The sequence below is a fragment of the Diabrotica virgifera genome, chromosome 4, assembly GCF_917563875.1.
Source record: "Diabrotica virgifera virgifera chromosome 4, PGI_DIABVI_V3a".
NCBI lineage: Eukaryota > Metazoa > Arthropoda > Insecta > Coleoptera > Chrysomelidae > Diabrotica > Diabrotica virgifera.
Window position 1 is genome coordinate 80,360,444 of NC_065446.1, and position 27,838 is coordinate 80,388,281.

General features: G+C 32.7%; 1 protein-coding gene across 2 annotated transcripts in view; it reads left to right on the plus strand.

Moving 5' to 3' along the window:
• The window catches only part of LOC114331269 (protein O-GlcNAcase), a 106,895-nt gene that overhangs the window by 5,612 nt on the left and 73,445 nt on the right, over positions 1–27,838 (plus strand). For both annotated transcript variants that reach the window (XM_028280782.2, XM_050649189.1), the window contains exons 3-4: positions 7,399–7,895; positions 15,758–16,039. In XM_028280782.2, the coding sequence (XP_028136583.2) occupies positions 7,399–7,895; positions 15,758–16,039 (779 nt within the window). The remainder of the gene's footprint in view (positions 1–7,398; positions 7,896–15,757; positions 16,040–27,838) is intronic.

Consider the following 27,838-nt stretch of genomic DNA (forward strand, 5'->3'; position numbering starts at 1 on the left):
TCCTGCTTCCCTAAATATTTTACATCAAAAGTCATAAGAAACTATTTGTAGAGAATTGAAATCTGGATTGAAAACAACTGTTAATATTGTTCTACGAACAATAATTATGCAAAATTTTGTAAAAATATAATACAATTTTCAGAGTAATACGCCAAAGTTAGGCCACACACAGTGCAATAATGTGTATAAGGTTGCATTTGGTGACAATGAAGTTATTATATTAACAATTTGAACTGTCAGTTTTTTTATTTATTTTATCATTTATTGTTTAAAACACAATAAAGTTGATAAGATACCCTCAGTTAAGGAGAAAGTATTAATAGTAAAGATATTTTCTTTAGTCAATAGTGTGCTCACTGTCAGTTAAATAGTAACGTGTGGCTTAACATGCCCACATATACCTACTGCGGTAAATACATTATATTTCTCAAAATTTTGGAATGTGTTTAAATCATAGAACAATTGTAACTTCTGTTTTTAATACAGATTTCAATCCTCTACAAATAACTTCTAATGACTTTTGATGTAACATAATTAGGGAAGCAGGAATTCAACAGTTAAGAATTTTACATTGAGTTTCCTATGGCCCGTTTTCCGTTTCACCACCCTGTATAAAATTAGTATTCGTTCATACAAAATGGTACAGTATACACTTACAAATAAAGATAAACAAATAATAAAGCACATACAAATAAAAATTTCTACTTACTATGTGAATAAATAAATATAATCATAAATATAAATATTCTGACAACTGTCAGATTTAACTAAAATGTCATGCAGCGATTTGTGACCTGCTTAAAATCTTATATGATGTCAAAATTAATGATGCACTGAAAAAAGGGTTTATGATCAACTGTAGACCGTCTTGGTAGGCCAGTACCATAGCTACTGATCTATGACCACCACAATAAAAGACATTAATCAGATAATTATATTTAATTACCTTTTAATCTGTAGTGGTATGGCAAAACTTACTATGTCCAATATTTGCCAAAATGAAATTATTTGCTTGATATGTTATTTAGTTACATTTCTACTAACTTTCAAGTTGGTAGAGTTTAGTATGTACATATATGATAAAGGTTTTTTTTTGTTTTATGGCATGGACTTGGGTGCCAATTAGCCAGTCACAACTTTTTTAATTCTTAATTAGGCAAAGCAAAACCCTTAAAAATGTGAATGGCAGAACTTGATATGTAGCTTGATTTCTTATGTTGACAGTGATTGATATGTGCATTTACTTTTCGTTTTTGGGTTGGCAAAGCATGAGATCTATCCTATATTTGTGTATATTCTGAACAAAATCATTAAAACAAATCGTTCATTTAGTAACACAATACTACTGACGACACTTATGCATCATCGGTAGGTACCCTTGATGAAACCATGGTGACGACACTCATGCTTCATGGGCACCGAGCATGTTAAACAATTATCTAATAATTATTTTTGTAAAGCTGTGATACTGATTTCATAATCTTTTTTGCTTAGTCCTTGTTTTTCAGTTGCTACCCAGAGCATTGAAAGTGGTACACTATAATATTATGCCTTTTTCAGATCTATAAAGACTATGAGTTGAAAGGTTGTGGGCAATCTTTTTTCAATAACCTGCTTTAGAGAAAATATGCTGTCCATATAGGATCTGCCTGCACGAAAGCCATTTTCTTTCTTCTGCATCAAATCTGCTATCTCTTTTCCAATTTTATTTTTTATTATTTTTCCATAGTCTTGACAGTGAATTTATGACACTTATTTAGGGATTTCGATATCCCTAAACTTTAGGTATTACTTATCGTTGACAGTCAGGTTATATTTTTACAATTTTGACTAATGTACTTGTGACGTTTGTCAATAATTTATTTCTTACCTTAATTTTTCTGTGATTCTGTAATATTAGGTATATTAGTTATAATTTATAATTTTGTATTTTCTTTTATATTATTAATATAATATGTGTTGGAAAATTTAGAAAATCCTTTTGAGGTTTTTACAGGTTTTTACAGTTGAAAAAATTATGTAGTCTACCTACTACCTAACAAACTAGTGTTTCAAAAACCCATTCATGATATAACTAAAAGTGTGTCATTAAAAATTAATAATAAAAGAAGCAATTTTCAACATTATTATTTATTTTAAAATGATTTCATTAATGACAATTCAACTAACTTCATTCATTTTTCGTCATACCTATGTGAAATTTACAACTCTTTTCTTTTCCTCCATTTCCCTGTACAAATAACATACAAAACTTAACAAACTTAATTCACAAATAACTATTTATAACTACTAAATAAAATAACTAAACAGTAGATACAAAACTGAATAAAACCAACTTGGCAAACAAACAATAATGACAAATAATCGAAAAAGTAATGTAATGTCATGTCATCTGATTCTTCTTTTTATTTATCAAAAATAGTTCAAACGGACCCGAATTAATACCTAGAAAAGAATTTCCTAGATAAGCCGTTCTTTTAGTTGTGAAACGCTATTGTTCTTAAGTATAGACTTAGGAAGTGCCTATCGAAAAGAATTACTTAATAAGGCAACTGTTTAGGTATCGTTGGTGAAATCGGGCATTATACCCGATTTCACCAACGATACCTAAATATTTAAGAATTACCTAAGTGGGTTCAGGTACTTCCTAACTCTAAAACGGATTTCACCATACGATAAGAATTGCCTAAACCGCTTAAGCATTACCTTACGTTAGGATACCGTTTTCGATCTCCCTAAACTTTAGGTATTACTTATCGTTGACAGCCAGGTTATATTTTTACAATTTTGACTAATGTACTTGTGACGTTTGTCAATAATTTGCTTCTTACCTTTATTTTTCTGTTATTCTGTAATATTAGGTATATTAGTTGTAATCGTGTATTTTCTTTTATATTGATAATATGTGTTGGAAAATATAGAAAATCATTTGGAGTGTTTTACAGGTCTATTGACAAAATTATGTAGTCTACCTAAAAAACTAGTGTTGTGTTTCGAAAATCCATTCATGATATCACTAAAAATATGTCATTAATGCCCAATTTCACCAACGATACCTAAACAGTTGCCTTATTAAGTAATTCTTATCGATAGGAACTTCTTAAGGCAATACTTAGGAACAATCGCATTTCACAACTAAAAGAACTGCTTATCTAGGAAATGCTTTCCTAGGTATTACCTAGGGTACGTTTGAACTATTTTTGATAAATAAAAAGAAGAATAAGATGACATTTTCTTACTTTTTCGATTATTTGTCATTATTGTTTGTTTGCCAATTTGGTTTTATTCGGTTTTGTACTGTTATACTTATTTTATTTAGTATGTAGTTAGTTATTTGTGCATTAAGTTTGTATATAATAAATATAGTCTTGTATGTTATTTGTATATGTACAGTGAAATGGAGGAAAAGAAAAGAGTTGTAAATTTCACATATGACGAAAAATTGAAGTTAGTTGAATTGCCATTATTGAAATCATTTTAAAATATATAATATGTTGAAAATTGCTTTTTATTATTAATTTTTAATGACACACTTTTAGTTATATCATGAATGGGTTTTTGAAACACAACACTAGTTTGTTAGGTAGTAGGTAGACTACATAATTTTGTCAACAGACCTGTAAGAAACTCCAAAGGATTTTCTATATTTTCCAATACATATTATATTAATAATATAAAAGAAAATACAAAATTAAAACTAATAATACACCTAATATTACAGAATAACAGAAAAATTAGGGTAAGAAGCAAATTATTGACAAACGTCACAACTACATTAGTCAAAATTGTAAAAATATAACCCGACTGTCAACGATAAGTAATACCTAAAGTTTAGGGAGATCGAAATCCGTATCCTAACGTAAGGTAATGCTTAAGCGGTTTAGGCAATTCTTATCGTATGGTAAAATCCGTTTTAGAGTTAGGAAGTACCTAAACCCACTTAGGTAATTCTTAAATATTTAGGTATCGTTGGTGAAATCGGGCATAAAACTTAATAATGAAAGAAGCAATTTTTAACATATTATTTATTTTAAAATTATTTCATTAATGACAATTCAACTAACTTTAATTTTTCGTCATGTGTAAAATTTACAACTTTTTTCTTTTCCTCCATTTCACTGTACATATACAAATAACATACAAAACTTAACAAACTTAATTCACAAATAACTAACTACTAAATGAAATAACTATAACAGTACAAAACCACACAAAACTGAATAAAACCAACTTGGCAAACAAACAATAATGACAAATAATCGAAAAAGTAAGGTAATGTCATCGTATTCTTCTTTTTATTTATCAAAAATAGTTCAAACGTACCCGAATTAATACCTAGGAAAGAATTTCCTAGATAAGCAGTTCTTTTAGTTGGGAAACGCTATTGTTCTTAAGTATTGACTTAGGAAGTTCCTATCGATAAGAATTACTTAATAGGGCAACTGTTTAGGTATCGTTGGTGAAATCGGGCATTATGAGCACCCAGTAGTTTGAACAATTCTTTCAATGTTGTTAATATGTGCTTTTGTCCACTCTGGTGGTAAGTTATTTCCTTTATAGAATAAGGAGAAAATATAGGTACTCTCTAGTAATTTCCATATTACTTGTGTGCTGAGATTTAGTGCTTCATTCAGTATACCTCATGGCCGGCATGCTTTTCAATTTTTTTATAGTTAGTTTTGCATCTTACACTACCTATACTGTTATTTTTTTATCGTCTTCATTCTATTCCACTTTATATATTGGTATAATGGTTTTCGTTAATTGCAGTCCTGTTTCAGTCACAGAAGTTGTGAGTAATGTTAGATCCAAGATCTTTCTTCTATCAAATAGATAGATATTTCTTTTATTAAATATATTCTACTTGTTTGTTTTCAGTTTTTTACTGTTTTTCATGCTTCTTTGATCTTGTTGACCTTATATAGGGCAGTCAATGAGGGTATTTGGCTCCGAAGTCCATCCTACTACATCGATTTACTTGATATTTTCACAGTAAGTAGGGAATATTTCAAGAAACAAAGTCTACCCTATGCCGATGTGCGTTTTTATCTCGGAGGTGAAAATTTATTTATTTCCCCCTTCTCGGGGTGAAAAATGTTTTGGTTAAAATAGCCACGGAAAATGCTAGAGAACCTAATTTTAAGCAAAAACTGTTCTATAATTATTTTTTTTTAAACTCAATACTTTTTGTGTTATTCGTGGTTGAAAATTGGCCATTCTCATTGAAAAATGACACCTTTTCGGGCGGATTTTTGCGAATACCTTAAAAACTATGCATCTAACAAACTATATAAAATATTTCTGTAGGTTATAAAAAAACAAAGAGATTCGTTTCTTCATAAATCTTCTAGTTAAAATACAAAGAGGGATATGGTAGGTTAGAAGAGTTTGTTTTTTTTTCTGCATACACAAATCGATGTATTCAACTTGAAATAACAGAGAAACTGTCGATTTTAGGTGTATAATGATACTAATAACTTTTGTAGTGCTTGAAAAGACCTTTAAAATGAGCAATACTAAATGTCGATTACATTCAAACTAAGCGAGATATTCTGCAAAAAAGTTGATGACTAATGTATTTTAAGAAGAAATGAGAAGTATATTTAACCCCTCATCCATCAGAATCTCATACATCATTTTCCTTCTACAATACTTTTTATTATAGTGTTATTTCTATGTTCAAAAAGTTGGACTGGATTAAAATGTATGGTTTTTGAAAAAAATAAGATCAAATTATAGAGCGCATTGTTAAATTTTCTTAAAAATCTTCTTTTCCTCCATGTAACTCAAAAAAGATAAAAGACACGAAAAAAAGATACCACACAAAACTGTAGGGCTTTTTCAGATAAAAATTTCCTTTTTATTTTTCATTACTGTATCTCTTATCATTTTCAAGTTACATGGAGAAAAATGAAGATTTTTAAGAAATTTTAAAAATGCGCTCTATGATCTTTTTTTTCAAAAACCATTCATTTTAAACCCGTCCAACTTTTTGAACATAGAAATAATACTATAATAAAAGGTATTGTAGAAGGAAAACGATGCTTTTACATTTTGGTGGATGGGGGTTAAAATTACTTCTCATTTTTTCTTAAAATACATAAGTTATCATTTTTTTTGCAGCATATCTCGCTTAGTTTTAATGTAATGCACCTTTAATATAGCTCATTTTAAAGGTCTTTTCAAGCACTGCAAAAGGTATTAGTAGCATTATACACTTAAAATCGACCGTTTCTCTGTTATTTCAAGTTGAATACACCAATTTGAGAATGTACCAAAAAACAAACTATTTTCACCTACCATATCTATTTTTTGTATTGTAACTAGAAGATTTATGAAGGCAAGTGCCTCTTTGTGTTTTATAACCTACAAAAATGTTTAATATAGTTTTTTTAGTTAGATGCATAGTTTTTAAGGTATTCGCAAAAAACCGTTCGAAAAGGTTTCAATGAAAATGGCAAATTTTCAACCACGAATATCTCTAAAAGTATCGAGTTTTCAAAAAAAAATATAGAACAGTTTTTGCTTAGAATTAGGTTCTCTAGCGAATTCCGTGGTAGTTTTAACCAAAAATTTTTCCACCCCTAAGAAGGGGTGGGAACCACCCCAAGATAAAAGCACACATCGGCATAGGGTAGACTTTGAACTAGGAGATAAGTAGAGGCTAGGCCCAAAATTTCATTAAAATCCATGCAGTAGGATAAAATTCGGAGGTAATATCCTATTCTTGCTCCCATTGACTGGCGTAATATATTTGTTAAGCTCTTTGCATTTACTTTCCTAGAACTTTTTTGCTTTAGTTACTAGATTTTTTACTTTTTTGTAGAAGTAAACGTGCTTCAATTTTGAATTTAGGTGGATTCGTTTCCAGTGGTTATGATTGAGCTGGTTGGTTGTTGTTTAGGTGTAGTGGTCACAGTAGATACTGTAAGTAACATTTTGATCATTCAAGAGTTAGCCAAGAGAAGCTGATAGGAAAATGTGAAGGCCCTTATGATCTGCCAGGTGCGTTTCATAAGCATATAAGTATTGATACCCTCTGTGTTCTTGCTCATACCTCAGGTTGTTGACTCTATACTGTATGGCTTGTCCAGCATGCCATAGCATGGAGAATGGAATGCTTATCATTTTTCAATGTAGGCACTCCAACTCCATGGTTTGATAAGTAGAGGCATGGAGAAGAGTGCTCATCATTTTTCAATGTAGGCACTCCAACTCCATGGTTTGATCGATAGGTCTTTACGTAATTGTAAAATTGAAAGGAATATTTATAGATTAATAAAGAATATTTATATTTATTAATTTACTTACATGTATTCTCATCTTTACTATTTGGCAAATTATTCCAAATCTGTAAACTAAAAATCTTAAAACCTACTTAATATTTATATTTTACAGAATGAAAAAATGGGGAATGAATTCATATGTATATGCGCCAAAAGATGATTATAAACATCGAGCATATTGGAGAGAGCTCTATACAGTAGAAGAAGCAGAACATTTAACAGGGCTTATACAGGCCGCCAAAGACCAAAACATAATTTTTTATTATGCTCTATCACCTGGTCTTGATATAACATACAGCAGTTCAAAGGATATTACAGCTTTAAAACGGAAGCTGGAGCAAGTATCTCAATTTGGATGTAATGCCTTTTCACTACTATTTGACGACATTGAACCCGAAATGTCAGAAGCTGACAAGGAAATTTTCCAGTCATTTGCACAAGCACAAGTGTCAGTTACTAATGAATGTTATCAGCATTTAGGCCAACCTAAGTTTTTACTTTGCCCCACGCAGTATTGTTCGACTAGAGCTGTGCCTAACGTTACAAATTCCGAATATTTAAATACTTTAGGATCCAAATTAGCACAAGAAATTAATATTATGTGGACAGGTACGTATTTCTTTTTAATGTTATTATTTTTTTGGCATCTGCAATTTACCAGGTATTCATGTGTCATAGTTACTCAACATATCTTTATACTTTAACTTTTATCATCAAATAATGTAAAAAGAAAAGGTTTAAAAAAATGTTCAGAATGTTTAAAAGTGTTTAATGAGAGTTGTAAAATGAGCTAACATAAAACTGAGTCATTAAAAGTCATAAAAGTGAGTTATTAAAAAACAAAACAATTAATATCTCATTAAAAAAACAAAATAAGAAATTAAATTGATGAGTTTTCCACAAAAATGTAGATTAATCTTATCCCATGTAGCTTTATTTATGTATCAACAACATGTCATAAAATTTTAACCAGTTTAAAATCTCTGGATTTGAAGAAAACCTCAATGTAGTATTACATTCATTTTTGAAACTTAATATTTTTCTATTTTTTCAAAATTACTCTGAAACTAATACATAGATAAATATGCAAAATATGCACGAATATTACTATGTAGTATTTTTTGCTGTAAATTCCCCAATTTTTTATTTTTATACGATAAAAACTAATTGAGAGGTTGACGTTTCGCACATAAGTTTGATTATTTTGCAGATTTAAATTCAATGTACAGTCAAACCCGCTTATTAGAATACCTCTTATAGGAATATCCCGGTTTAAAGAATAGAAATTTGCGGTCTCAAAACGTTTCTACTAGCGACCAATGATCGGTTATTAGAATATCCCGGTTATAGGAATACTTTTGATTGGCACGAAGGCTATTCCAATAAGCGGGTTCGACTGTATCATTAAAATAGATAAAAAATCTAAATTTAAAGCGTCTAAGCAAAGCTTTAGGTGCTCTAGAACCAAAGTTATGGCAGTTTTAATTTAACTTTAATCTGACATATTAAATCACTGACAGAGGGTTAATTAACTAAAGCACATATTCGAACGCCCATCACACTAAAACAAATTCAACAAGGAGACAGGCTCCCGATTCCACCTTTAGGGTTGTAATAATGCACTAAACCATTATCGCCAAAATGGTCTCTATAGTGATTACGACGCTTAACTTCTTATCTGTCAATCCAAGTTCATTTCTCGGCAATCCCAATATTTTGTTCCGATCTATTCCGAATACTGTTGTACGGAGTTGAGTCGTGGACTCTCACAGACGCCACCTGCAAGAAAATCGAAGCTTTTGAAATTTTGCTTTGTCGTCGACTCCTGAAGATATCTTATACCGACCACATTACTAATCAGGGTGTTTTGCTGAGAATGCAAAAAGAAAAAGAGCTGTTAGTCACAATAAAAACAGCCAAAATCGAATACCTCGGTCACATCATGAGGAACAGTGAAAAGTATGGACTGCTACAATTAATCTTGCAAGGAAAAGTGGAAGGAAAGCGAGGGCCAGGAAGGCGAAGGATTTCCTGGCTGAAAAATCTATGTACGTGGTTCAACACAACAACCACAAATCTTTTTAGAGCAGCAGTGTGCAAATTACAGATTACCATGATATTCGCCAACATCCGAAACGGATAGGCACTACAAGAAGAAGAAATTCCGAATAGGAAAATAAATCTACTGTATATTAGATGGACACAAAAACAAATAGATTGAAAAAAAAATTAAAGGCACTCGTGGGAATGCCGACAGAAGTGAAAACTTCTTATAGTATATAAATTACGAGCTCAATGCTTTTACCCCATCCTAAAAGAAGTGCTATACCTATATCATATGCGATATACGCGATGCGTATGCCCTATGCTATTTATGTATACATACACATAATTTATATATGTACAAAATTTATTTCAGCGAAGTGATGACGGTCGCAAATTCATTACTTTTTCCCCATCCAAGAAGTGCACAACATCCCTAAAGAAATTTTCAATTCAAAAATGTATTTCGTCGAAGCGATAACGGTCGCTAATTTACTACTTTTTCCCCATCCAAATAGTGCACAACGTCCCTCAAGAAGTTTTCACTTCAAATATTTATTTCGTCGAAGCGATTACGGCCCTAATTCAATACTTTTCCTCCATACAAAAAGTGCACAACGTCCCTATAAAAGTTTTCACTTAAAAAATTTATTTCGCCGAAGCGATGACGGTCGCTAATTTAATAATTTTTCCTTATCCAAAAAGTGCACAACGTCCCTCAAGAAGTTTTTACTTCAAAAATTTATTTTGTCGAAGCGATGAAGGTTCGCTAATATAATATTTTCCCCATCCAAAAAGTGCACAACGTCCCTCAAGAAATTTCCACTTCAAAAATTGATTTCATCGAAGCGATGACGGTCGTTAATTTAATACTTTTTTACATCGAAAAAGTGCACAACGTCCATAAATAAGTTTCACTTCAAATATTTATTTCGTCGAAACGATGACGGTCCCTAATTCAATACTTTTCCCCCATCCAAAAAGTGCACAACGTTCCTAAACAAGTTTTCACTTCAAAAATGTATTTCGTCGAAGCGATGACGGTCGCTAATTTAATAATTTTTCCCCATCCAAAAAGTGCACAACGTTCCTAAAGAAGTTTTCACTTCAAAAATTTATTTCGTCGAAGCGATAAAGGTCGCTAATTTATATTTTTCCCCATCCAAAAAGTGCACAACGTCCCTCAAGAAGTTTCCACTTCAAAAATTGATTTCATCGAAGCGATGACGGTCGCTAATTTAATGCTTTTTTCCATCGAAAAAGTGCACAACGTCTCTAAAGAAGTTTCACTTCAAATATTTAATTCGTCGAAGCGATGACGGTCCATAATTCAATACTTTTCCCCCATCCAAAAAGTGCACAACGTCCCTCAAGAAGATTTCACTTCACGAATTTATTTCATCGAAGCGATGACGATCGCGATGACGGTCGATAATTGATTCCTTTTTTCCATCCAAAAAGAGCACAACGTCTCTAAGGAAGTTTTTACTTCAAATGTTTATTTCGTCGAAGCGATGACGGTCGCTTATTTATAACTTTCTCCCCATCCAAAAAGTGCACAACGTCCCTAAAGAAGTTTTCACTTTAAAAATTTATTTTGCCGAAGCGATGAAGGTTGCGATGACGTTCGCTAATTCAATACTTTTTCCCTATCTAAAAAGTGCACAACGTCGCTAAAGAAATTTTCACTTCAAAAATTTATTTCGTAGAAACGATGACGGTCGCTAATTTAATACTTTTTCCCCATCCAAAAAGTGCACAACGACCCTCAAGAAGTTTTCACTTCAAAAATTTATTTCGCCGAAGCGACGATGGTCGCGTTGATGGTCGCTAATTCAATACTTTATCCCCATCTAAAAAGTGCACAACGTCCTTAAAGAAGTGTTTGTTCTCTTTAAAAAATTATTTCGTCAAAGCAATGACGGGCGCGATGACGGTCGCTATTTCAATACTTTTTCTCCATATAAAAAGTGCACAACGTCCCTCAAGAAGTTTTCACTTCAATAATATTACTATTATTATACGTACATTATAATAATATACGTATAAAATTTATTTTGTCGAAGCGATGACGGTCGCGAAATAAATCCTTTTTCCCCATCCAAAAATAGGTTTTACATTTATTTTAAATTTAACTACTTATATTATACAATTTATGTAGGTATACATACACATAATATAGATACGTACAACATTTATTTCGCCGAAGAGATGACGGTCGCGAAATAAATCCTTTTTCCCCATCCAAAAATAGGTTTTACATTTATTTTAAATTTAACTACTTATATTATACAATTTATGTAGGTATACATACACATAATATAGATACGTACAACATTTATTTCGCCGAAGAGATGACGGTCGCGAAATAAATCCTTTTTCCCCATCCTAAAATAGGTTTTACATTTATTTTAAATTTAAATACCTCTACACAATTTATATATACATACACATAATATATAGCATAAGCGATGACGGTCGCGATGACGGTCGCGAATTCAATGCTTTTCCCCTATCCAAAAATCGCACAACGTCCCTAAAGAAGTTTTCACTTCAAAAATATATATTGGAATGGCTGGAAAATGAACTCGGATTGCCTGATCACAAATTTAGCGCCGTAATCACTACACCATTTCGGCTATATCTAATAGTTGTGTGGTTTATACCGTTTAACGTGTAATCGAGAAACATTATGTTTAAGTTCATACATTTAATTTATAAAAAATGCTTTGAAAAACTCATGATACAAGAATAGAAAACCGCCAAACGCGGTAAAAATGTGTGACGCGTAAAATATTCCAGCTACAAAAGTGCTTATATGAATATTACGTGGCGCTAAACTGTATATTCATTTTGATGGAAAATAAAATTCTAGTTTTGTTTTGAAAGATTTTTCCATAATATTTGCTAATTTTGAAGTAAAACGTCCGTACCTTTGATAATGTTTGCAGTTTGAGTCTGTTTTCTGGCGCGTTTAATTTCAAATTTAGCAAATATATGGATATTATGGATATTTCAAAATAAAACTAGAATTTACGTTTCCATCAAAATGAAAATACATTTTTGCTCCACATAGTATTTAGTCCAGGGCGCATCTGTTTTGAGATGGACGTTGAAAGGTGACTCATTTTTTTTGCAGACATTGCTTGGAATTAACTCATATAATAATAATTGAGTTATCCTCCCACTCAAAATAGTCCGGAACATTGTTTAAATAATCAAAATGTCAAAAAATGAAGGAAAAATTCGATTTTTTTCTTCGTTTTTTGATTATAATTTAAAAGTATTCACTTCCGAGAAAAGTTGCACTAACATAAACGTTGCGTAATTAAATTTCCTACAATATAGGATTGCTTAAAAATTTTAAAAATTGCCACCCTTGTCGATTCGCATTTTACGTTTTTCAACCATTTATGCTACACTTAGGACCTTCATATTTTACACAGAAAAACTTTATGATATAATAAAACAATACTGTAAATTTCATTAAGCACACACACACATGCTCGTATCAACCCCAGCCCCGGGGAACATGTGTGTTCCAATGGAAAAGTGGAACCCACATGTCCGAAGATCAAACCGGTCACACCCCGTAATGGAGTGGTACCTATCTGACCCCCAAGCTATACCTCCACCCCTCCCCATCGAAGGACATACCGAATGGGGAGGCGTTGATCTTAATGTTACTTTGGATGCCCTGGGTAATGGGACACCCTTTGTATTACTTCGTGTGGTTAAGCCACCTGGTTTTAGGGGTAGCTAGAAGAGCTTTTCTCCCTATTAATGACTAAGTTAATTTTTTACTTTACTTTGGACTTGAGTCCTAAAAAAATGTGTTCCGGACATCAAGGCACCAATCTAAATCGGTGTCTTGCTGTCCAGACCGTGTGTGCTCGGTCACTCAGCCGGCGAATTGGCAAAATAAATTTTGTTCTCCTCGACGGCTGAGCGCCCGAAAGATGTGGCCATCAAGCCCACGTCTGTCGGTACGTGACCTTGATGCTCACATTCCGCGGCTATGGTCCATTTGACCTACCTGAAGGGTACTTAGTGCCTGAAGGGCGACATTTGTGTTTCGATATTCTGTGGTTATCTCAATTTTTCATTCTTAAGGGTTTCCTCTATATCCAGCTAACTGCTGTCTAGGCCGTCTATGTACCGTTCTTTGGTTTTCGTCGTAGTTAGTCAATTCTCTTAATAATCTGCTAGGATGTTGTCTGATATTGTTAAATATTTCATGTGCTCTTTCGTCTATCATTCTCAATTTCATTAAGATCGGTTCAATAGATTTTGCAAAATAAATTTTTGCAGTCCAGCTTTCGCAAAAAAAATCATTTTTTCAAAATGTTGCAGGACTGAAAATATAGCAGATTGCAATTTGCAAAATTAAAATCGGTGAACTACCACGGCGTCAGGAATTTTTTTAAATAAACATTAATTTTTGGTGCTACGCGCAGGACAGTGGTGTTCGATTCACACAAGTTGAAATCCACCAAAATGTCCTCCAATCTTTATCTAATATATTACTTTCTTGCTCTATATTTTGTTGTATTTTAATATTTTAATTCCACAAAAATAAAACTAATTGATTGTTGTTTGTGGAATATTGTTTAAATAATTGCATATGTTTAAAAATAATAAACTTTTATTCTCTAAGTTAAAATGTATGAACAAAGAAAGTTTTTGCAAAAAAAGTGTTATTTTAAAGGACAGGCTGTTTTTTTATTTCGCAATAAACAAATTTATTTATTTATATCGAAATGTACTAAAAATTAAAATTTATCAATCATTCAGTTCACCGATTTTAATTTTGCAAATTGTAAATGAAAGGTACAGTATTCTTCTACATGTAAAAAAATTCAACTTTCTGTCTGCTTTATTTTCCGTCTTGCAACATTTAAAAAAAATTAATTTTTTTTTGCGAAAACTGGATTTTATAATTTATTTTGCAAAATCTATTAAACTGATCTTAATGAAATTTACAGTATTGTTTTATTATATCATAAAGTTTTTCTGGGTGAAATATGAAGGTCCTAAGTGTAGCAATGGTTGAAAAACGTAAAATGCGAATACTTGTTTTTTCTACGAGCGTGCAAAAATGTCTACTTTCGCGCACGCATTTTAGTTTAGAAAGTTTCACTTTTCCGCACGCGTGTTACTTTTCCGCACGCGGTTTTTACTTTTCCGCACGCGGTTTTTACTTTTCCGCACGCGTGTTAATTTAGATATGTTAATATGGCCTTGAAGTAATTATAATATATGCAATAAACTAATATTTAGATATTATTTACTAATTTATTTCAAATATATCTTATTGTGTTCCTGTTTTAAAGAAATTAACGCGACAATTCGATGAAATAAAATTATTTTGACATAATATTCGAAAGTCAAATCGGTAGACAATAACAGTCGTTTTGAATCATCGTCATGGAAACCAAGATCGTCGTCATGCTAACTAATTATATTGAAAGTTTGGTTTTGACAACCTTGTCAAAGAATTAATTTGTGTATGTATTTTCATATTAATTAAATTAAGTGATTAAGATTTGGTAATTTTTTAAAGACTCTTAGAAAAAATATTGTTCCTAACTCTTGCAGAAAGTCTTTTTTCCGCACTCGACTGCTTGCCGAACTCCCGCTTCGCGTTGTTCGGCAAACTGCAGTCGCTTGCGGAAAAGAATGACTTTCTGCACTTGTTAGGAAAATAACTATTTTATGGGTTTTCGTAATTATTGCTATTTTGCAACAAGGGTGACATTTTTTAAAAATTTAAACTAATCCTATATTGTAGGAAATTTAATTACGCAACTTTTATTTATGTCAGTGCAACTTTTCTCGGAAATGAATACTTTTAAAGTTATAATGAATATAGTTTCTGTCCTTGTGGGATCGGTACTCACCGGAGGGACCGCAGACGTTCGGATACAATTAGCGTCTCTTTGCAAAGACAATGGCGTCGACTTTGCAAAGTAACAAGACACTTACTCAACACACACACTACACATGACACTAGGTACCTAACTGTTCAAAATTACCGTACATACCATGCCAATGGCCATTAGTTGTCGAGGCATTAGCTAAATAAAAAAAACAGAAGTTATAATCAAAAAACGAAGAAAAAAATCAAATTTTTCCTTAATTTTTTGACATTTTGATTATTTGAACAATGTTCCGGACCTATTTAAGTGGGAGGATAACTCAATTTTTTTATTATATAACTCTATTTTCAAGCAATTTCTGCAAAAAAATATGAGTCACCTCTCAACATCCAAATTTACTAAAATTTTTACAGATGCGCCCTGGTCTAATTCATATCGCCTCTTTTGTTGTTGGAATATTGTGTTCGTCACTCATTTTTACCGCGTTTAGCGGTTTTTCATTCTTGTTTAATTTCACATAACCAATTGTAATTTTTGGTTAATTTTTAGGACAAAAAGTGATATCTAGGATACTAACTAAAGAAAATATTCAAGAAGTGACAGAAGTTTTACGCAGACCTCCTGTAATTTGGGACAACATACACGCTAACGATTACGACCAAAAGAGAGTCTTTCTTGGTCCTTATTCTGGCAGGTCACCGGATCTCATTCCAAAGTTACGAGGTGTCCTTACTAATCCCAATTGTGAATATGGGGCCAATTTTGTAGCGATTCATACCTTAGCACAATGGTCTAGATGTAATGTAGACGCTCAAAGAGATCCCTCCATAAGTAAGTATATTGTATAAAACAATCTATGATGGTATCCCGAATTTCGATTGTATCCCGAATAAAGTACATGCCTCCTAGTGGCGGGATACGGGCAACAATACATTGGCTTATAGGGCAGTCCTTACAGTAGGGATCCTGGCCTATACAGAAAAATGCAGGCGGGTGTGGGGTAATACTGCACTTTGGTTGCATTGGTGGTGTATTGGCTAAACGTGCAGGGCAGGGTATGGTGCTGATAGAAAAGGCATTCAGGCATCAAATATCCAAACAAAATCTTTTCAGGCCATAATAATGAAAAGACCTTCTCCAATGATATAAAAAATACTGAAATGATGGCATCTCCTGAGGTAAAATGTGCCGGAAGTAAAATGAGCCTCCGTTCGGATTTCCGGGTGAGGACTATCTCAGGAGGAACACCATTGCAGGTTAGAAAAATCAGGATAGGGTCGTGGAATCTTGGTAGTCTTACAGGTAAGAGTCTGGAGTTAGTAGATGCGCTCAAACGAAGAAGAGTTCAAATTGCTTGTATTCAAGAAACTAGGTGGAAAGGACAAAGGGCGAAAGAACTAGGTGAAGGATACAAATTGTGGTATGTAGGGAGTAGTAGCACTAGAAATGGAGTTGGTATAATTGCTGATAGTGAAATGAAAGATAACGTAGTAGAAGTTGTAAGAACGAGTGATAGAATGATGTCAGTGAAATTTGTAATTGATAAAGAGGTATTGAATGTTGTGTGTGTGTATGCTCCCCAAACAGGTCTGGGCGAGAATGAAAGAAGAGCTTTCTATGATCAATTAGGAGACGTACTGAGTGATATTCCAGCAGAGGAGAAAGTTATAATAGGAGGTGATTTCAATGCACGTGTGGGCCAAACCAAGACAGGATATGAAACAATACATGGGGGATTAGGCTTAGGAACTAGAAATGAAGCTGGAGATGACATGCTTGAATTAGCAACAGCATTGGATATGGCGATTGTTAACACATTCTTTAAAAAGAGAGAAACTCAACTTATTACCTACAAAAGTGGACAACATCAATCCCAAATAGACTACTTCATGATAAGGAAAGAAGACATACGTGAATGCAAGGACTGCAAGGTAATAGCGTTGATTGATAAATACGGAAAGATACGAAAGCCTATGCATTATTTTGTTGTCTTTAAAACCTGCCTGTATAGTGGCGCGCCTAGCTTAAATTTGTTGGAACTAGCCTTAGAGGCAAGTGTAAAATTCCCCCTATTCAAGGAACTAGCCAAGAACACGCGGTTATTTTGCATGGCCCGTATTCAAAATTTTAACGCAGCAGTCACTATTATATTAATATGTATTATTTTTTTTATTTTTGTTTCTGCAAAAATGTTGGAAATATAAATTGACTATAGAGTTTTTTTCACTAGTCTTGACCTCACAAGTAAATACTTTTCGAGTTATTTGCGAGTGAATATATTCATTTCTCAAAAAATAGTACGTTTTTAGACGGATTTTCGCAAATAACTAAAAAAGGAAATATTTCACCAAAAAAACATTCATAGCAAAAATACAGCTTATCAAAAAGTGAAAAAAATGTTTTATATAAATAAGACATATTATGAAGTCGTAGACCCAGTAAAAGCAGAGTTGTAGCTAATGAAAAGTAGGTTCTTATTATTTGTCAAATTCAAAATTGAATATTTCTACATGAAATAACCAAAAAATTAAGAACTTTTCGGGGAAAACTCATCATAACTTTTTTAAAAAGTTTAAAAACAGCTTTATTTTTTTTTGAGTTTCTAGTATCAGAAGTAAACAAGTTGCGCACAAAATAAAGTTGATCTCTTTTTTTGTAAAAAAATCTAAAAATCACCTCCTAATTAGCATCTCAAATGAAATTAATCAGTAGCTCTTCATAAGTTACTTTACGTATGTATGCTTATTATAGAGGATCTGTAAGTTTCATCGGTTCAAAGTGCTTATTTTTTAAAGTCTGTAGTTGAAAGGACTTCAATGAGTCACTAAACACGAGTATATGCAAATTCGGAACAGCCATATCTTAACCAATTTTTGTATTACAGTAAAACAAAATATTCAGAAAACCAAAACCTTTACACTTTGGGATATTTCGTATCACTGATAATTAAAAAATTTAAAAAAAAAGGCATTTTTTTTCAAAATAAAAAAAATACTGTAAAACTAAATTTACGATTAAACTTACAGATCATATGTATTATAAACAATACATAAGTAAAGTCACTTGTGAAGCGGTAACAATAATTTGATTTTATTCGTCTTGAGGGGCCAAACGAAAAACACAAACTACTTTTTTTCTTTTTAAATCGTGTTCTGTTGTGATTTATAGCAAATTTATAGCATCTCTTTCGAAATAAAAATTTTATGCAAGTTCCCTTTTAGAGGGTGATTTTCACGCTTTTTTAAAACTATTTTTACAAAAAAGGACCAACTTTATTTTCAGCGTAACGTGCTTACTTTAATGCTAGAAACATTTTTAAAAACAAAAACAAAGCTTTTTAAACACTTTTAAAAAGTTGCGATGAGTTAGCAAATTTATAGCATCTCTTTCGAAATAAAAATGTTATGCAAGTTCCTTTTTAGAGGGTGATTTTCACGCTTTTTTAAAACTATCTTTTACAAAAAAAAGACCAACTTTATTTTCAGCGTAACGTGCTTACTTTAATGCTAGAAACTTTTTTAAAAACAAAAACAAAGCTTTTTTAAACACTTTAAAAAAGTTGCGATGAGTTTTCCCAGAAATGTACTTTATTTTTTGGTTATTTCACGTTGAAATATTCGATTTGGAATTTGACGAATAAGAACTTACTTTTTTAGCTACAACTCTGCTTCTACTGAGTATAAAGACTTTATACAGACATTTTTGAAGTTATACTTCTTTACGGGCGTAATGACGGTGAAATTTTATATGGGAAAACCTAGCGACCGGGCGCATGCGCATTATAACTTTGTTCTGATTGGATGTTCAAATGACATGACAAAAATTATCCAATATGGCAGCTGTGGCACAGCTGTGGGACTGTGTTTGGTTATAATGTATGCTTGTTGCGTTTTAAAATTTGTAGGAAGAGAAACAACAAACAAAAAGTTAGTTAATGGTTATACTGCCTTTTTAAATAGTTTTCATATTATATTTTTGGACTTATTTACATAGAAGAGATGATTGTTGCATGCCAATGTGAAAGCTCATCAAACTGTGCCTAGTATGAGTGCCGCAGATCTCGCTTATTCAAAGCTAAAGAATCTTTCACTGGTAAGTGTTTTATAAATAGTTGATCAAATTTTGTTATGATATTTGAACATAGCCACTTTGCACGACGCAAGTGATTGCGAAATGTATTAGTCGTTATACGGGCTCCGATACCTACCTTGAACCTACCAAAATACATAAGTAGTATGTAATACTTTTTTTTACATAATTTGATTACCATCAAAATTTATATCAATATTCACCTAATATATTGTCTTCTTACCCTATGTTTTGTTGTATTTTTTCAATTCTAAATCATTTCAATTCAAAATCAAAATAATTTGATTTACATAAGTTAAAAATGTCAAAAGGTTAATCTGTTTAGTTAGACGATCTTCGCACATAATGACAAGCTGCCTCTGTGGTGCAGTTTTAATGCGGGTGAATCCCAATACAACGCAAATACCAGCCGCGTGGTAAGTTGGTTCGAATCCCAATAGAAACTTTTATTTTTTTATTTTTTTTTATACATTTTATGATTGTAAGTATATTTATTATATAATTTTATTTTCAGAAAATACGTATTTAGTTAAAAATTTTTCCGACAATTAATGTTCAGAAATCATTTGTGGCATTTTTAATGTGTTTGTGTGTGTTTTATTTTTTTATTATTTTAATTTTTGGCACTGTTTTAATAAAAATGTTTGAGAAGTATTAAGTATAAATTAATTTAATATTTAAATAAAATATAAATAAAAAGTATATTAATTTCGTTTATAATCATATAATAGAAGTATAACTTCTTACGTGCGTACAAAATACACACACATTCTTTTTTTTTTTTAATTTTTTATAAAGTATATTTTTATTGAATACTCTTTTCGATAAAATACTTGCTTATTGTGTTATTTGCGTAAAACCGTCTAAAAACGTGTTTTTTTTTTTGTTAAAAAACGAACATATTCACTCTCAAATAACTCGAAAAGTATTAGCTTAGTGAAAAAACTCAATGGAACAAAACTTGCTACAATTAATAAAAAATAGCAGTAAAAAAAATTAAAAAAAATAATAAAAAAAACAAATTAACAATACAAAAAAAATACAACAAAAAATACAAAAAAAAATAAAAATTTACAAAAAAAATGAACAACCAAAACAGGGTATTATTTAGATAATTGTAGATAATAATGTTAGTTTGTTATGTATTTAGAGTTAGTAAGTACAGAAAAAATTCCTCTGATTGAAAAATCAAATTTGTTTGTTTTTAAAATAACAAAATGTCTGGCTAATTGGCTTGGCCAAGGCCATCAAATTCACAAAAAAAAAATTAATCAGTTTATCTACTTGATAGATACTAGATATTAGACTTATTGATATTATAGCTACCTAGCCTTATACAAAGTGGATTTAGAAAGTCCACATCGACAACCTAGTGGATATTGAATCTGTAATTCATGGGTCATTTGGATGTTTGGCTTATGGCTATCTTTTATTATATTTTATAACGCGTGCCATTTGGGGATTAGATATAAAAATACTATTAAGTTGGTCAATTCCAGGAAATATAAAATTTATTAATAATTTCCTATATAGACGAAACTTATTCGAATAAATAACGTTCTTTTAGACTCAAAAATCCAATTAAACGACATTACTCAATGGTCTACTCGTTGCACTTTTCCTTATTGCCATCAATGACATCGCTAAATCACTTAACCCACTAGTCATTTAGAAATTAGAGAATTGGTCAAACACTACTGGCCTAGAATTTTCTCCCACTAAAACGAAAACAATAATCTTCAGTAAAACTCCAAAGAAGCACATTATACTACCAAAAATCTACCTAAAGAATTTCTTCTTCTATTTTTTCTTTTATATAGGCAGTACTGCCTATTTTTCTTCAACGGTGCCTTTCATTCTGTCCCTAAATTGTCATTCCATCTTTTCCTTGGGTGTCCTATACTTCTTCGGCCTAACGGTGACTTGTCCCTGGCTATTCTTACTATCCTTGATTCAGACATCCTGCTTATGTGTTGATTCCACTCTTCTTTTCTATTCTTTACCCAGGTATTTATATTGTCTACCCCACATATGCATCTGATTTCCTCACTTCTTACCCTGTCCCGTAGTCCTTTTCCAGCAATCCTTCTTAAGATCTTCATTTTGTTGGTATCCAGACGTCTTTGTATTTTGCTTGCATCTGATCTTGTTTAGGCAGTGTAAGTCATAACTGGTCTAATAACTTCAGTCAAATGACATATATTCGGTCCTTTGTTTCCACTCTAAGGTATTTGTTTTTCCAAATTGTGTCGTTTAGGCATCCGGCCGTTATACTGGCTTTAATTATTAGTCTTTAACCTCTTCTTCGATATTAAGTCCAATTTGCATCTTATTGGTTCTTTGGATATTACTAAGCATTTTGTTTTTTAAGCTGATATTTTCATATTCATTTCTTTTGCGTTAATGTTGAATTCGTGCAGTATTCTTTGTAGGTCGTCTTCGCACTCTGCTACTAACACGGTGTCATCAGCGTAACAGAGTATTTTTATCTCTTTATCGCCCATTTTTTACCCTCTTTTTTTCTTCACTTGTTTTATTATTGCATCCAGCGTTATGTTAAAAAGTAGAGGGATTAGTGAATCTCCTTGCTTGATTCCTGTGTTTGCTTCTATAATATGGGTTCTGTTATTATTCCATTGACTTTCATTTCTATTTTATTTGGTACATAAATGTTTTCTATCAGTTTTATAATATCCAGTGGTAAATTTTTGTCATATAGTAGGTGTATCACGTCTTTTAATTGTATTCTATCAAACGCTTTCTCTAGGTATATAAAACAGAAAAACCCTCGCTTGTTATACTCTAATGATTTCTCCGCTATTTGTCTTATCACAAAAACTGCATCGTTATGATCTTCCCCTTCTAAATCCTTGTTGTTGAACCGATATATTTATGCACGCCATTATTTTCTTCATCAGTATTTTTGTTGGGAGTTTCAGTATAGTGCTCCGTAAATTTATCCCTCTAAAATTACTGGGATCTGCCCTATCACTTTTCTTAATAACGCTATCATCTGAGTGGTATTCCATTCTTCTGGAATTCTTCCTGTATTTATTATTTTACTTATCAGGATATTCAGTTCTTTGTGACGTCTCTCTCCTCCGTATTTTAAAATTTCATTAGCTATTCCATCTTTCCCTGGTGCTTTTCGATTTTTCATCTGTTTTAAGGCGTTCGTTATATCTTCCTCTTTAATTTCTGTTTGCTCATCCGATTCTAATCCTGGTTTTCCAGTTCTTCATGATTAGCTGTTTGATACAGGTTTTCTAGTTAAGTTGTCCATGTATTTGTATCAATATGTTTTACTTCTATCAATTCCTTCATCTCTGCTGTTTGACCTCTTCTCATTTTCTCCATCTCTTTTGAAAATGCTTACCAATGTTCTGTTTTCTTCCTTCTTACTATTGAGTTTAACTCATTTCAAACTCTTTTAGATTCTTCACATATGTTTGTCTCGTTCTTTTGAATTTTTATTCTAGCTAGATTTTCTTTTTTTCTTGGCATTTTGTTTTTATTTCTTCACAGATCCATGGGGTGTTCTCCTTTTCTTTCGTATATGTTTACTTATCTTAAGTTCTCCAAGTGCGTCCGTTGCTGCCATTTTGATATTATCTCTAATCTTCCTTCAACTTTCTTCTATGTCTTCATCTGGTGTTATGTAGTTTTCGTTCAGTACTTTTTGCAGTCTTGTCTGGTATAGATCTCGTGTTGACAAGTCTTGTAGCTGTTCTACTTTTATTCTTGTCTCACATTCAATAGGGTCTTTTTTCCTGTTTTTTGTAGATGTATTCTGATTTTTCCAAGTACTAGGTTGTGATCACTTTCGATATTAGCTGCACTTAAACATCTTATGTCTAGTACTTGAGAATGATGGATGTTTCTGTTTGTCAATATACATATAATCAATATCGGATATGTGTGCTCTTGTATTTTTGAATGTATATTTTTCTTGATCTTTGTGTCTGAAGAACGTATTGTTTATTCGAAATTCGTTCTGAGAGCAAAAGTTAATAAGTAGTTCCTAAAGAGTTTACAATAAATTATTCAGAATTGATTAACTTCTTGGGAATAAAACTGGATAATCGTCTATCTTGGTAAGACAATATACACTCACTCCGACTGTCAGCTCAAACGGGCTTAACTTAATGAAAAATATCTCTCATAAACAATGGGATGTCGACGTCCAGACTTTTATGACTGTTCACTGAAATTTGGGTTTCAACCTGAGATACAGTCGGAAAAATCAAAGAATACCCATGAACGAACATATAAAACACGCTGTATTTTCCTGTCAACATGTCGCAAAGAAAATTGCCCAGCGCAAGTACATGTAATAATAATTATTACATGTACCTGTGCTGGCCAATTTTTTGACACGGTGACAGGAAAATACAGCGTGTTTTATATGTTCGTTCATGGGTTCATTCTTTCATTTTTTCTACTGTACAATACGCTAAAGTGTTACGTTTGGCTTGTTCTCTTGTATGTAATGAAAGCATGGATAATAAAGACCAGCTCCACTAACAAACTTGAAGTCTTTGAAATAAGGTGCCTGCACCGAATGCTTAAAATATCATGGACATACTTAGGGACATATTGCGAGGAGAACGATATAGTTGTCGGCAACTGGAACTCGAAGGAAATATAGAGGGTAAGAGAGGTCTAGAAAAATATGTCATGGCTGGGTAATAATGAAATTACTCGTAATAGAATAATGTAATCGTGACTATCTAATATCTCACCTGACAATACAATGCCCAGTGGACGCCTACGCAGAAATACACGGCACCTTTAAGAAGTAAAGTTAATAATAAATAATTCAATACTTAGTCACTATTTTCCCCCTAACTCGGAAAATATCGACGGCACGAAAAAACTTGGAAGAAATTGTTGGAAATCGCGATTGCAACAATTCATGAGTCCTTACCCTTTTTCTCCCGAAGAGTTTAAAGTGCCCGAGCGGGTTACTAAGTCAATTTCATTTAAGTAAATACGTTTGCAATATCTCCAAACAAAATATACAATTATCAGAAGAGACTGTAATTAACGAAAAAAACTACCTATTTTTTTTATCGAGATTATGAGGCAAATAAGAAATGTAGGTACAATATCTAAAATCACCCAGTGAGTATTTTTCTCGTTAAATAAATTTTTTATTAAATAAATTATATTATTATATATATTATATAAAATTATTAAATAAACTTTATAATATTTAATGATTTGTTTCAAGAATTCAAATTAGAAGACAAATTACAACTACAAAATTATTCTTGCTAATTTAAAAACGAGTTTAGAAAGTAATACATAGGTACACTCCAATAATTATTTTAAAGATTGCCATTGTTATCGTTGAATGAGAACTCAAATTTAAAAGCATCAAAAGAATTAAATAATTTTTATTATAATCCGATCGACCCGACCGACCCCAAATTCCGATAACCAAAGCTACCTGAATACGTCTCATCGTTGTCTCAGGTAAATTCAATCTCGCACCTAGAAAGCTGCTAACGCCATCTATTTCTAAAACCACTGGTGTCGTACATAAACGCTCATTTAGTTTCGTATCTTCCAGTAAATTTATCAGTCAACGGTAATAGTTAGTGAGACAGTAAGCCAACAACATAAGCTGCTTGTTCTGGACATCGAAGTAAAAAGCGAAACTAAACAAAAATATCGGAGAGGACCACAAAAAATCAAGTGGTGGCTGCTTAAAGATGAGAAAGAAGGTCTATTCAGGAGAAGAATAGTAGAAAAAATATGTTGGAACATGAAAGGAAGCCCTAATACAATTTGGAGAAAAATTGCCAGTAGTATTAGAGAGACTGCTATTGAAATACTTGGGAAAACGTCAGGAAAAAAGTTTGAGGATAAAGAGACTTGGTGGTGGTCAAATGAAGTACAAGGAAAAATAAAAGAGAAGAGAAAATTATATAAAAAGTGGCAAGAAACCAAATCCGACACAGATCTTCAAAACTATATGGTGGCGAAAAAGGAAGCGAAAGTAGCAGTAGCAAAAGCCAAAGCAGAAGCGTATTCAAACCTATACGATCAACTTGATACCAGGGAAGGCGAAACGAAGATATATAAAATAGCCAAACAGAAAGCAAAGAAAGCAAAAGATTTTAATCAGATTAGATGTATCCGAGATGAAAATAATAAAATATATTAAATGAAGAATTTGACAGACAGCCTGTAGAGTCAACGGAGACAGTAGCAGCAATGGTCACCAAAATAACCAACGAGGAAGTGGCTCAAGCGCTTCAAAAAATAAAGAAAGGAAAAGCGGTAGGACCAGATGATATTCCTGGGGAAGTATGGAGAGCATTGGGAGAGACAGGAACAAGGTGGCTAGCAGGTCTATTTAATAGAATTATGGAAGTTGGACGAATGCCAGACGAATGGAGAAGCAGTATACTGGTACCTGTCTACAAAAACAAGGGAGATATACAACAATGTACAAACTACAGGGCTATAAAACTGCTTAGCCACACCATGAAAATATGGGAAAGAGTAATTGATAGACGGATACGTGAAGAGACCGAAATATCCGAGAATCAATTTGGCTTTATGCAGGGTAGATCAACAACAGATGCAATTTTCATTATAAGGCAGTTGATGGAAAAATACAGGAGTAAAGAAACAAACGCTCATATGGTATTCATTGATCTTGAGAAAGCATATGATAGAGTTCCTCGAGAGATTCTGTGGTGGGCACTCAATAAGAAAGGAGTCCCTGGTGAATATGTAAAGATTGTGAGGGATATGTATGAGGGAGTAACGACTAGTGTTAGGACAGGTGTGGGAGAGACTGATAAATTTCATGTGAAAGTAGGATTGCACCAAGGCTCCGTGCTTAGTCCGTATTTATTCTCATTAGTTTTGGACCAGATAACAGCGAAACTACAGGGTAACATTCCATGGTGCTTAATGTATGCTGATGATGTCGTGTTAGTAGGAAATAGTGAAAGAGACTTGGAACAAAAACTGGAACAGTGGAGACAAGCTCTGGAGGAAAAAGGTTTAAAACTTAGTAGGACAAAAACAGAGTACTTGGAATGTTCATTTAAAGATGGAGCTACTACAAATAAAATGGTATCTTTGGATGGTGAAATGATTGTGAAAAGCAATAGTTTTAAGTACCTAGGATCGGTATTACAGAGTAATGGAGAAATAGATGGAGATGCATGCAGTAGTAGCGGTTCCCAACCGGTGGTACGCGTACCACTGGTGGTACGCGGGAAGATTTCAGGTGGTACGCGTTACTTATGTGAAACAAGCGATTACGCTGGGCCTCTGTCTGCGAAAGTGACAGTGCAGTTGTTGTGCTTCCATATTCTATGAAGCAGTTTTTGGTGAACCCTGGGACTTCAAAGAATACTGTTAAAAAACCTAAACCGCAAGCTAATCAGAAATACCACGAAAGCTACTTACAGTATGGTTTTATAGTGGAGTCTGGCACATAAAATAGTGACAATTCTATTCATCAATGTGTTGCTTGTTTCGAAACGTTTTCGAGCCAACGCATAAAGCATTCTATGCTGATACGTCTTCAATATACAAAGCACTGTGTGCACCAATTTTTTAAAAGATAATCTACTTTTTTTAAGAAAGAAAATAAATGCATGACTAGCTTTGTAAATATCATATTAACTTAATAAAGGCATCTTGTTAGACGTACAATACCTACCTTGCTAGATGTACAATTGTGAAGGATGGAAAGCCTCACGCAATTGAGATACCCTTTTACTACCGGCCGCTGTGGAAATGGCCCAAACCGTGTTAGGAAAAAAGGCAGCCAAAGCAATTTAAAAAATGCCATTGTTAAAAAACACAGTGAAAAGGCGAATTACTGATATGTCTTCCAATATTGAAGAACAACTTTGTTTAAAACTTCAAGAATGCACATATTTTGCACTTCAAGTAGATACAAACATAGCACAGCTCCTCGCATGTGTACGATTTGATTTTTATGAAGAAGTTATAGAAGAGTTTTTGTTTTGCAAACTACATACTTGAAATCAAATTGACAGGGCTAGCAGCAAAAATAAAGAAAATTGGTCCTGAATGCCGAAGTACACATTGTGTCTATACACCGAGAAGAATTAAAATTAGAAATAATTAGTAGACATATTTCTAATAAAAAAAATAGGATCGGGGGAGCTTTGCATGTCCGCCCCCCCCCTACGGTGTTACGCCAAAATCTTCAAACTATTTCAGGCGGTACGCAGTTGCTAGAAGGTTGGGAACCCCCGCAGTAGAATTAGGGCTGGATGGATGAAGAGGAAAGAAGCGAGTGGTGTGTTGTGTGACAGAAAAATTCCAATGAAGCTGAAGGGAAAATTCTATAAAACAGCCATAAGACCGGCTATGATGTACGGAACTGAATGTTGGGCAGTGAAAAAGAAAGAGGAACAACGAATGCATGTGGCGGAAATGAGAATGCTTAGATGGATGAGTGGAGTGACAAAGAAGGATAAAATTAGAAATGAGTATATTAGGGGAAGTCTAGGTGTGGCACCAATTGATGCCAAAATGAGA